General features: G+C 37.1%; 1 protein-coding gene across 6 annotated transcripts in view; it reads right to left on the reverse strand.

Annotated features, from left to right (window-relative positions):
* Positions 1-396: 396 nt before the first annotated feature.
* The window catches only part of LOC126251706 (CAP-Gly domain-containing linker protein 1), a 571,456-nt gene continuing 558,961 nt past the window's right edge, over positions 397-12,891 (reverse strand). For all 6 annotated transcript variants that reach the window (XM_049952334.1, XM_049952318.1, XM_049952309.1 and 3 more), the window contains 3 exons: positions 10,932-11,097; positions 1,067-1,251; positions 397-631 (listed from right to left, as the gene is read on the reverse strand). In XM_049952334.1, coding sequence (XP_049808291.1) covers positions 585-631; positions 1,067-1,251; positions 10,932-11,097 — 398 coding nt within the window. In that variant the 3' untranslated portion in view covers positions 397-584. The remainder of the gene's footprint in view (positions 632-1,066; positions 1,252-10,931; positions 11,098-12,891) is intronic.

Genomic DNA, 12,891 nt, shown 5'->3' on the forward strand with positions numbered 1-12,891 from the left:
CTGGCAGACAGCGTCGCATGTAGAGGACGCGCGTAACTGTGCGGTGGCACTTTGAAATATTGGCGAGTCACAACAGTAGATACAACAGCCAATGTGTTTATCACTTAAAACACAACAAAATTTATAAGAAAACAATTATAGGTGCAAAACAAAGAAAACAAAAAATATATTGAATGAAAGTGGACAAGGATGGACAAATCTCAAACTGAGTGTACGAGTAGCTACCTATAACACCAGTGGAGATATGGAAAGTTCTGTCACATTTTGATACTGACTGCTTGCATAACTAAAACCGAAGTTCATGTTGTTATACTAATATTTTGACCACAAATCCAGTTTCAAAACTCAAAACATTTGTTGAAAACAGAATTTTATTTATCATAAAAAAATAACATGTCACAGGGTTTGTTTTTACAGTACTATAAATACATCATACAATAGTACTTACATAAAATTCACTTACATATTCACAATATAAAAAATACAATAATCACACAGCCAGCCTTAGCATAACACAGGAAATTCATTTCCTGAAACTCATGCCTGTAAAAAGACTTATGCACCACTTTTTGCTGTAATCTTCATTAAAATGTTTCACCATCATCACAGTCAGCAGTGTCATGGCCAAATACTGAAAAATAAATAACCATATAATCAATTTTAGAAAAAATATGAGTTGTATTACACTGATATTTGCTAAAAAAAAGAAATCAATTTTATGTATTAAGTTCAAATGGCTCTGAGCACCATGGGACTCAACTTCTGAGGTCATTAGTCATGTATTAAGTACATAAATGCTTACAATTTAACAAGATAAAAGGTGAAATCAGTCAGAAATTATGAAAAGAGATGTAATAGCACATGTGATGCCATTAATGTAAAAACCTAAATTATGTTATAATTTTATAATGGGTGATTATTTAACCTGTAAAAAAGACTGTAGATTAAAAAATAAAAATACAAGAAAATAAATCTTTATTAAGTGTATTTATCAGACCAATACTGAAAGCAAATTAAGACAATGATATAAGAGAGTTTTATCAAACAACTCCACCAAATAAATTACCTTCACATATTTCACAGTACGGTCGATCAGTTTTATTGGCCTTGGGAATACGTGGTGACTGCTTCACACTGGGAGGTGGTGAATCTGATGCTTGCCTAGGGCAGTCTTCAGTGTCATGCTTATCAAATTCCTCACAGATATCACAGTACAATCGTGGTGGAATTGCTCTTGGTGTTACACCATTCCTGAAAAATAAATAAGGTAAGTTTTAGAGTGAAAATAATAATGTACCGATTCAGAAATAAATGACAGAACTGCTTTCACAAAGTTAAAAATTAAGTTTGCCACATAATGAAGTTAAGGTACATGCAATGGATATTGTGCAGCTCTACTCTCAACTGCAATGGTCTTTAGTTAATGTATAGTGCTTCTCTTTTCACTTGTTATATTTATAACTTGCTCAGAAAGCTTCAGTCAATACGAAATGCCTTTTAAAATGAGAAATGGCAGTCTCAACAGACCATAAGTCAAGGTGAGATTTTGCTTTGCTCTTACATTAAATACTATTAATAAAACAGAAAGGAAAATACTGCACTTTCCTGCAAAAAGCCAAGGCCACAGATCTGAGGCCTGGCCTGGCACATAATTTTAATCTGCCAGGAAGTTTCAAATTGTTGCTCCCTCTGCTGCAGAGTGAACTTATTTTTAAGTAAATGATTCTCCACCAAGTACAAATAATGATAGCTATAAGAGACCTTGAAGTATCTGTGTAAGATCCAAATAAAAACGTTTGATTTATAATTATAATTATTGACCATCAGACTCATTCCTGAAGTAACGGGAAATTTTACCATACAATGGTTTTCTCCAAACATACATTCTCAGAAATTTCTTCCTCAAATTAAGATATATGTTTGAGATTAGTAGACTCCTCTTGGCCAGGAATGCCCTTTTTGACTGTGCTAGTCTGCTTTTGATGTCCTCCTTGCACCATCCGTAATGAGTTATTTTGGTGCCTAGGTAGTAGAATTCCTTAACTTCATATACTTTGTAACCATCAGTTCTGATGTTAAGTTTCTCACTGTTCTCATTTCTACTATTTCTCATTACTTTTGTCTTTCTTCAATTTACTCTCAATTCATATTCTGCAATCATTAGACTGTTTATTCCATTCAGCACATCCTGTAATTCTTCTTCACTTTCACTCAGGATAGCAATATCATCAGTGAATCGCATCATTGATATCCATTCACCACTCCTGAACCTTTCTTTTATTTCCATCATTGCTTCTTTGATGTACAGATTTAACAGTAGGGGCAAAAGACTACAGCCCTGGCTTACACCCTTTTTAATCTGAGCACTTCATTCTTGGTTGTCCACTCTAATTATTCCCTCTTGGCTCTTGTGCATATTGTATATTACCCATCTCTCCCTACAGCCTACCCATAATTTTGAACATCGAGCACAATTATACATTGTCGAATGCTTTTTCCAGGTCAACAAATCCTATGAACTTGTCTTGATTTTTCTTTAGTCTTGCTTCCATTATCAACCACAATGTCAGGATTGTTGTATATTAGTCTTGTAAGTAACTTTGATGCATGAGCTGTTACGCTGATTGTGCAATAATTTTCGCACTTGTCAGCTCTCGCAGTCTTTGGAAATGTGTGGGTGATATTTTTCTGAAAATCAGATGGTATGTTGCCAGACTCATACATTTTACACACCAATGTGAATAGTCATTTTGTTGTCACTCCCCTCCCCCAAATTGATTTTAGTAATTCTCAGGGAATGTTACCTATCCCTTCTGCCTTATTTGATCTTAAGTACTCCAAGGCTCTCTTAAATTCTGATTCTAATACTGGATCTCCTATCTCGTCTAAATCAACTCTTGTTTCATCAGACAAATCTTTTCCCTCTTAGAGCCCTTCAACGTACTCCTTCCACCTATCCGCTCTCACCTCTGTATTTAACAGTGGAATTCCCATTGCATTCTTAATATTACCACCCTTTCTTTTAATTTCACCGAAGGTTGTTTTGTCATTCCTATATGCTGAGTCAGTCCTTCCAACAATCATTTATTTTTCGATTTCTTCATATTTGTCATGCAGCCATTTCATCTTAGCTTCCCTGAATTTCCTTTTATTTCATACTTTAGCGACCTGTATTTCTGCACTCCTGAATTTCCCTGAACATTTTTGTGCTTCCTTCATTCATCGATCTACTGAAGTATTTCTTCTGTTACTCATGGGTTCTTCGCAGTTACCTTCTTTGTATCTATGTTTCTCTTTCCAGTTTCTGTGATACCCCTTTTTTGAAGGTGTCCATTCTTCTTCAGCTGTGCTGCCTACTGAGATATTTCTTATCTATAGCCTTAGAGAACTTCAAGCTTATCTCGTCATTCCTTAGTACTTCAGTATCCCACTTCCTTGGGTGTTGATTCTTCTTGACTAGTTTCCTAAACTTCAGCCTATTCTACATCACAAGTACATTGTGATGTGAGTCTATATCTGCTCCTGGATATACCTTACAATCCACTATCTGCATTCGGAATATCTGTCTGACCATGATGTAATGTAACTTAAATCTTCCCAAATCACCTGGCCTTTTCCAAGTATACCTCCTCCTCCTGTGATTTTTGGACAGAGTATTCACTATTATTAGCTGAAATTTATTACATAACTCAATTAGTCTTTCTCCTCTCTCATTACTTGTCCCAAGCCCATATCGTCCTGTAACCTTTTCTTCTATCCCTTCCCCTATGACTGCATTCCAGTCCCCAATGACTATTAGATTTTTGTCTCCTTTTACTTACTGTATTACCCATTCAATATTCTCATATACTTTCTCTTTCTCTTCATCTTCAGCTCGTGACATCGGCATGTATGCCTGAACTATCACTGTCGGTGTTGGTTCACTGTTGATTCTGGTAAGAACAACTCTTCGCTAAACTGTTCACAGTAACACACTCTCTGCCCTACCTTCTTATTCATTATGAATCCTACTCCTGTTATACCATTTTCTGCTGCTGCTGATGTTACCCTATACTCATCTAACCAGAAATCCTTGTCTTCTTCCCGTTTCCCTTCACTGACCCCTTCTAAATCTAGATTGAGCCTTTGCATTTCCATTTTCAGATTTTTTAGCTTTCCTACCACCCTCAAGCTTCTGACATTTCATGCCCCAACTTGTAGAACACTATCTTTTCTCCTTGTCACCTCCCCTTGGCAGTTCCCTCCCAGAGATCTGAATGGCGGGCTATGTGGAGACACGTCATGTGTCTTTAATGCAATGATTTCCATTGTGTTCTGCACCCTCATGCCATTGATCATTGCTGATTCTTCCATGTTTAGGGGCAATTTCCCATTCCAAGGACAAGAGAGTGCCCTGAACCTCTGTCCACTCCTCCGCCCTCTTTGACAAGGCCATTGGCAAAATGAGGGTCACTTCTTATGCTGGAAGTCTTCAGCCACCAATGTACATTATTAATCAGAATTTGGCAAAATATCCCTCAGCAGGACATCCAACAACTCTATCAATCAATGCCAAGTCAAATAACTGATGGCATAAGGGACAAAGGTGAACCAGAGTGTTACTGAGTTGCTCAATTGGTGAAGCTCTTTCTCTTGAATAAATCAGTCAATTTTTCTGAAATTGTCATCATTTTTTTCCTGTACATGTGCATGATGTCTACTGATTTTGAGTGTATACAGGATTTAATGACAACAAGCAGACCTGATCTCTTTGAGGCTGGCGAGATGGTGTAAAACAAAGCATAAGGCTGTATGTAGAGGGATGCTAAGTGAAACGCATTTGGCTGTCAAGAGGGCAATGTGAGAAACCTTCAATAACTACCACAGCAGGATATTATCAAGAGATCTCACACAAAGCCTGAAGAAATTCTGGTCACTTGTAAAGGCTTTTTAAGTGACTCCAAAGTCAAGTATTCAGATACTCATGGATGCTACAAGACTCAAACTGAGGGTAGCAAAGCAAAATCAGAAATGCTTAACTCCATTTTCAAATGTACCTTTTATGAAGGAAAACCCAGGAGTATGTCCTCGATTTAATTCTTGTAGTACTGCCAAGATGAGTGAATTAGATATTAGCATCAGCAGTATTGAGATACAGCTGAGATCGTTACAACTGAACAAAGCCCTAGGGTCTTATGGAATCCCTGTCAAATTGTATACCAAATCTGCTGCTGAGTTAGCCCCTCTTTTACCCATAGTACATCAATATCCCTCAAACAAAAAACTCTACCCACTGTTGTAAGGTGGCAGAGCTCAAAACCATGTACGAAAGTGGCACCAGAAGTGAATCACAAAACTACTATCCAATATCTGTGACATCCATTTGCTGTAGAATTTTAGAACGTATTCTGAGCTCAAATGTAATGAGGTATCTTGAACAGAATGAATTCCTCCATGTCAGCCAGCATGAATTCCAAAAGCAACAATCATGTGAAATCCAGTTCACAGTTCTCTCACTAAAGCATCCTGAAAGCCATGCATCAAGGCAGTCACACAGATAGTGTTTCTTGACTTTCAAAAGGCATTTGATTCAGTATCACACATACACCCATTATCAAAAGTATGATCCCATGGTGTATTGAGCAATATTTGTGACTATACTGAGGATTTCTTGGTGGAAAGGAAACAGCATGTTATCTTGGATGGAGAGTCATTGACAGATGTAGAAGTGAATTCAGGTGTTGTCCAGGGAAGTGTGTCAGGACCCTTGCTGTTTATGTTATATACAATGATCCTGCTAACAATATTAATAGTACCTAAGACTTTTTGATGATGATGCAATTATCTATACATAAGCACTGCACAATGGAAAATCCAGGATGAAATGTAACAATATTACGAGAAGAAAAGTTGCTACTCACAATATAGTGGAGATACAGAGTCTCTCTCTCTCTCTCTCTCTCTCTCTCTCTCTCTCTCTCTCTCTCTCTCACGCACACACACACAACACACACACACACAACTGGAGTCTCGGGCAACTGAGAACACAATTGTGAGAGTCTTTTTGTTGTGTCTGTCTGCAACTCAGCATCTCTGCTATATGTTGAGTAGCAACTTTCCTTCTTGTAATATTGTAAGCACTGCACACATATTCAGTCAAAGCTGGAAAAGATTTGAAAGTGGTGCGAAGATTGAAACTCGTTTTAAGTGTTCAGATATATAAAATTTTGCACGTTACAAAATTAAGAAACGTACTAGTTCTATGACTATGATGATAAGAGCTACTGTTGAAACACATACAAACACATGGGAGTAACAATTTGTAGGGACATAGAATGGGACAATCACATAGGGTCAACCATACGTAGACTGCAGTTCACTGGTCGAGTACTAGAGAAATGTAGTAAATCTACATAGGTGCCTGCATACAAAACACTCATATGACCCATCCTAGAATGTCGTTCAAGTGTGTGGGACTCATACTGCACAGAAGTAGCAGCAGATGTTGCATGTGTGCAAAGAAGGGCAGCATAAATGGTCCTAGATTTGTTTGACCCATGAGAAAGTGTTGTGGAGATAGTGAAAAAATTAATGTGGTGGACGCTTGTAGACACACACAAACTATCTCATGAAAACCTACTTATAACATTTCTAGAACCAAACTTAAGTGGTGACTCTAGGAATATATGACAACTCCCTATGTATCACTCCCATGGGGATCGTAAAGACAAGCTTGGACTAATTACAGCATGCACAGTGGTATTTAAGCAATCATTCTTAAAATGCTCCATAAGTGAATGGAATAGGGGAAAAGCCTTAATAATGGGTATAATGTGATGTATCCTCTCCCATGCACTTCACAGGGTTTGTAGAGTATAGATGTAGCTGAACCTGTTCATGATTTTCTTTTTTTTTTTTATTTATTATAGGTAGGAAAAAAATAAACAGAAAAATACACTTCTGACAGAGTAAATAGATTTTTCAAAACCAAGCTTCCAATGTGTCTGAAATGATAAGTTAACTTATCAGAGTGTATTACCAGTTTTGACAGTGTGGCATAGAATTTTAATGTGGAAAAAAATTTAAAAACTTAATGTTGCTTAGTGAGTAATAGAGAAATGCAGGTTGCAAATTTCTATGAGAGACAGGAAAACAAACAAATGGTTCATTGGAAAACATAATTATGACTGTAATGAAAATGAAATGAGGTGGGGGGACATGGAGCCACACTACTTGTAGCAGTTATTACCCCTTATTAACTGATTAACTAATTAGGATTAGCTACAGAATGTTCCTGCCATGACACATTACTGCATCAGACATACCAACAGCACAAATTGTTCTTTACTGATTGTTGTCCAACTCTTAACAAGATGGTCTAGGAAACTTTTTGCAATTTCCCTAACTCAACAGGAGGACGTTTGCTTACCTTGTGACTCATAAATTTGTCTCATTGTCCTCACTGTCATTCTTCTTCACCATTCAGACATTCTAACATGCATGTAATCAACTGTGAATGATGGAACGGAAAGTGGGAACAATAAAGTCCAACATAAAAGGGTGCCAATCTAACAGCAATATTTTAATCTACATTCATGGAGTCTAATGTTCACTTACCAAGCTCTATTGCAAGTTCACAAAAATCTCCATGTGACTAATTCCCATAGGAGACTACATACATGTGAGATCACATATAAATATTTTCCAAGACCAAATATATCCATTCACAGTAAATATGAGATGTTTGTGTGAAAATTAGTTCTACACTGCTTGCGTACTAGTTGAAGACTGTGTGGTGAGCTAGATTCAATGTTTTGCACCTGCCTGTGTGAACAAGGTGCATTTCTAATTGGTCAATTTAGCCAGCCAGTGACTGGCGATATTATATAAAATTCTAATTAATATTTGAGCTTGATTTTGGAGATACTAAAATTATAGTTAGGAAGCTGTCAGTGTGGATAATGTCAACAGTCTAGTTGGAGGTGTATATAAACATTTAAATAGTCAATATTACTAAACAAAGTCAAACATTTGCTGCCCAGCCTTATAGTGTGAATCAATGCATCGTTTATACTCTAGTATGACATAGATCCTACTTGTACCTTCATTATCATGCTTCATGACTACTTATCATTTTGTGGGATGGGGAATGCTACCAATCTTAACTACTTGCTGGCTAACCACAGCATTAACCTTTCTATAATGTATGAAGAAACCTAGTAAATTGTGGGTTGTGATGTGGCATAAAAACCACATAATAGATGACAGATGAACCAAGGAAGTACTTTTGTGGCTTCCAGGAGATAAGAGAAGACAAAAAAGAACCTAATGAAAAGGAGGGGGAAGGGGAGGCATTAGAAAACAATCATGAGCTACACAGATGCATACAGCAGAAGCCCATAATATACAGAAAAGTTTAGGGGGGAGGGGAGAGGCAAATTTCACACTATATATGGTGATAATAGATATACGAAGGCCAGTTAATTATCATATAAAAAACTACATAATTAGTGTTTTGTTTGTCTTCAGTCCTGGCACAGATTTGAATTCTTCCACCACAGAACTGCAGCATGCCACTAGACAAGTCAAAACAAATTGTTGTAGCCCATCAATAAAGTGGAGTATCGTAAGGTAATTCAAATTCTGCAATTGAAGTGGAACAACACAGAAACAATACATGATAAGTTGGTGGAAGTGTACAACAACAATACACTATTATATGACACAATGATTAGGTGATGCAGACATTTCCAGTGTGGTCATGAATGACAACGAATGAACTGGAGACCATCTCTCTGTGAAGAACTGGAAATCTCAAGTGGAATTCCTGGTGCCCAAAGACCAACACATTACAACTGAAGCACCAGTGATAAACACAAAAATTAGTCACAGATCAGTTTTCAATGTCCTGCTGATATTTTGAACATAGTAAAGGATGCCGCCTGTTCACAGGGCTCTGAAACTGCTCAGAGCTGTTCAAAAATCCTTCTAAAATAAGGCAGTGTGGTAAACATTGCAGCTGCATCAGGCCCATTCAGATGACATTTTTAACCACCTAATTACCACCCTCAAATGCTGGCTGTGTCACTGTGACCCTGAGACAACGGAAGCAGTGGAAACGTGGGTTCAACATCACTGAAAACGACAAAGATCCAAGTGCTATCAGATAAGGTGATGCTGATTGTTTGTTTGGGGACTGCCTTGTTGTGGTACAAACAGATTATGCTTGTAAAAAGAAAACCATGACAAAAAATAGTAACAAAATCTCCCAATGAGGTTACAGTAGGCTGTCACAATAAAGCAATGTGGGATGCTGTCCAAGGAAGTGTCTATGCTCTGCCACCATGCTCCATCTCATTCTGCACAGGACACAGTCAGTCATACATACTGCTTCTTTAAGCTATCAAATTTTGCCTTACTCCTTAGATTCCCATGACAAGTTACCCAGTGACTTCTTCCTCTTGATTACTAGTATGAGGATGAGGTGATTTTTGAGATGGAATATTTCCTTAACAGCCAAAATGCAGACTCCTACAACCAAGATCTCTGCCAAGTCACCTATCATTGCCAAAAGAGTGACTATATAGAGAAGGACAAATACTGTCAGCATGTCTAGTGGTCACTGCTTGAGATTTCTGAGGCAATAAGTGAAATTAAGTGACTGCCCCTTGTAGAGGTAGATGCTGATAAACCTGAAATTGCTGTCCAACATGGGAAACAGTTCATTATATGTTTTACATTACACCTTTTTTGTCAATTTCACTGAAATGAGCTGAATTTTATTAGTTCCTGTAGGATTACACTGTGTACAATAAATGTATGTGTAATATAGTATGTCATGTGACCAAATTAGTCATCAACCAGTGGTTTATGGCTTAATGTGCAGCCATTCCTCCCACATCTGACTCTTCATCACACACAGACTTCATCAGTCACTTGCTGTATCAACTCAATTTTGTACAGATCCTTGGCATAATAAATTCAGAGTTCTAACTTACAATGCCTCCTTTTCTTCTATCAACCACCAGTGTCAAAGCAACATACCTATAGTCTTACTTCCCAAACAATACATTCCATTTGTTTCTTTTTCTTAGAAAAATTATGAAGGATGGATGTAGCTGGTCAAAGCATGATATTAACATGAAAACACTCAATGTCCTAGTTGACATCAAGTTCTTGTTTGAACTTGGGTGCTGACAGTATCACTGCTTACTGAGATCTGATGATTCAAAGAAGAGGAATGGAAGGTCGGGGTTTAACATTACATTAACATCATTAGGTATAGAGTACCATCTCAGTATTCAGGAATATGACGGTAACGATTATTTAAAGCAAAAAGTCTGGTAAGCATGGGTTCTAAAATGCATACTCTAAGAACTACGAGCACTTTTTCACCGACGCCATGGAACAAATCTTTTCTACTTCAAGCCCTTTGCTTTTGATATTTTTCGAGGAGGTTGTATGGACCAGAAAAATACAAAATTGTCTAATAAATGTGGACTCTAAAATGCATACTTTAAGAGCTATGTGCATTTTTTTTCAGTAGAAGAGATGTTTTTCACAGTAGCAAAGATGAACAAGTGCTCACAGCTCTTAAGGCATGCACTTTAGGGCCCACGTGTACTGGACAAATGTTTCTCGTTTTTGTCCATACAACCAACTCTCAAAATACAGGAAGCAAAGAGCTTGCCTTAGGAAAGACTTGTTTCACAGTATTGAAGATGAATGTACTTTAGAGCCCATGTTTGGTAGACTTTCTTGCTTCGAATGATGGTTCTTATCATATCCCCATATACTGACCATTCCTACTGGCACACACTGTAGAAATACATTATTATATTACTGCCTTAGAAATGTACTTTTTGATAGAGTCACACTTTAGTGTTAAGACTGGTCTCAAATGAATATTTAAATTTTCCATTATTTCTACAATTGGAAACTGAGGTACTTACAAATTAAAATCATCTGCTTCAGATGGTAAGACACCCATTTCCAGTATTTCAACACGTGCTTTGAGTGATTCATTCTTTCTCTGCATATCAACAATGACTGAGTTGAGGAAATCAATCTGGCTCTGAGATGTCTCCTTTTCCTCAATTAGTTTTGCAATGGCTGGATCTAAAAGAGTTCATATATTTCAGTGCTATTATTATCACATTTTGTGATTTACTCTGTAAATTATTTGACATCAATAATGAACATTCCTTAAGCCTCTTCTACCTATATGATTAATGTTTCTGTATCACTGACAGTAATTATTTAAAAATTATACCTTATAATATTCTTGAAATCTGAAACATTGTCTTTAAATGAATGCTCTTCAATTAGTTTTATAAATATACAATCAGGAAACAATACTTCAATATAACAACAAGCATGTATGAACATTTTGTAGATTAAAAAATTGTTCATCACTAGCCTGAAAACACAGTGATGCTGATGCAACACTATTGAAAAAAAATTGATGATCTCTGAATAAATATATATGGGATGTGAATCTGTGATTAAATTAATATCAAAAATTTAAAGAAAAATTATATAATTTGATACAACTTGTAACAGAGGAAGGTGGGACTATCCTACTTGTCCTCATACCACTCCTGTCATCAACACTATTTTTTTCTAATCTCATTTTGTGAATAATGCATATACAATAGTTACTAAAGATATCCAATTTCTTATTCAAGCAGAAATACATAAAAACTTCCTTGTTCTCTGTGTGATTTTGCAATTACAGGTAATTGTGGTATAATTATAATATTTTACGTAAGAAAGTATTAATGATTTACAGTACATGCAAACAATAAGAAAATGAAATTTTTGATGAGCTATATGTTGTTTCTTTCCAGATTTGTATAACTCATTTGAAAGCTCTCATTCTCCTCTTTTCAATAACTATTTTACTTTTTCCGAGAACTTCACATGTCAAAAGTTATTCATATTCAATATTTTATGTTCTAGAATGTTCCAATATTAAAATGTAATTATTTCCAAAATCCAGTGCCATAGTTCTGTAGCTCTCATTTTTCTATTTCCAAAAAATCCTAATAATTTTCATCAAAATAAATTATTAGTTTGTCAATTATTCCAATTAGAACATTTTGACACTTTTCAGTGAACTCTGGGAATCCCCTTCCACTGTGAACTGCTGTCCTATAAATCAGTAGGGGAGAGGAGAGCTATAGAAATGGGAAAGGACTATGCAGGTATGTTGGCAGGATATAAGGTGTGTGTAGTGCAGCAGAGGGAGGAGGGAAGGGGATAGGAAGGTGAAGGACACGGCCTAGCGTAAGTTGAGGAATGAAGGATACGTTGTAGGGAGTGTTCCCACCTGTGCTGTTCAGTAAAGCTGGTGTCAGTAGAAAGAACCCAGACAGTGCAGGCTGTGAAGCAGTCATTAAAGTGAAGCACATCATATTGGGCAGTATGTTTAGCAACTGGGTGCTCCAGTCTCTTAGTCTCAGTTTGACAGTGGCCATTCACGTTGACAGAGAGCTTATTGGTTGTCATGTCCATGTAGACAGCACAACAGTGATTGCAGCTCAGTTTGTAGACCACATGGCTGTTTTCACAGATGGCCTGGCCTTTGATGGGGTATGAGATACCTAAGACAGGACTAGAATAGGTGGTAGTGGGTGACGTATGGGAGAGGTCTTGCATCTAGGTTTGGCAGAGATACGGGCCATGAGACAAGGGATTGAGAGCAGAGGTGGAGTAGGAACGGACAACGATATTGTGTGTGTTCAGTGGACAACAGAGTAATATCATGGGAGGGGTGTGGAGGTAATTCCTCATTTAGAGGCACAGTGAGAGGTAACCAAATTCTGGCTGAGAATGTGATTCAGCTACTCCACTCCTGGATGGTACTGAGTCATGAGAGGAGTGCTCCTTTGTGGTTGGACAATGGGTATT

Source organism: Schistocerca nitens, chromosome 1 (assembly GCF_023898315.1).
Source record: "Schistocerca nitens isolate TAMUIC-IGC-003100 chromosome 1, iqSchNite1.1, whole genome shotgun sequence".
NCBI lineage: Eukaryota > Metazoa > Arthropoda > Insecta > Orthoptera > Acrididae > Schistocerca > Schistocerca nitens.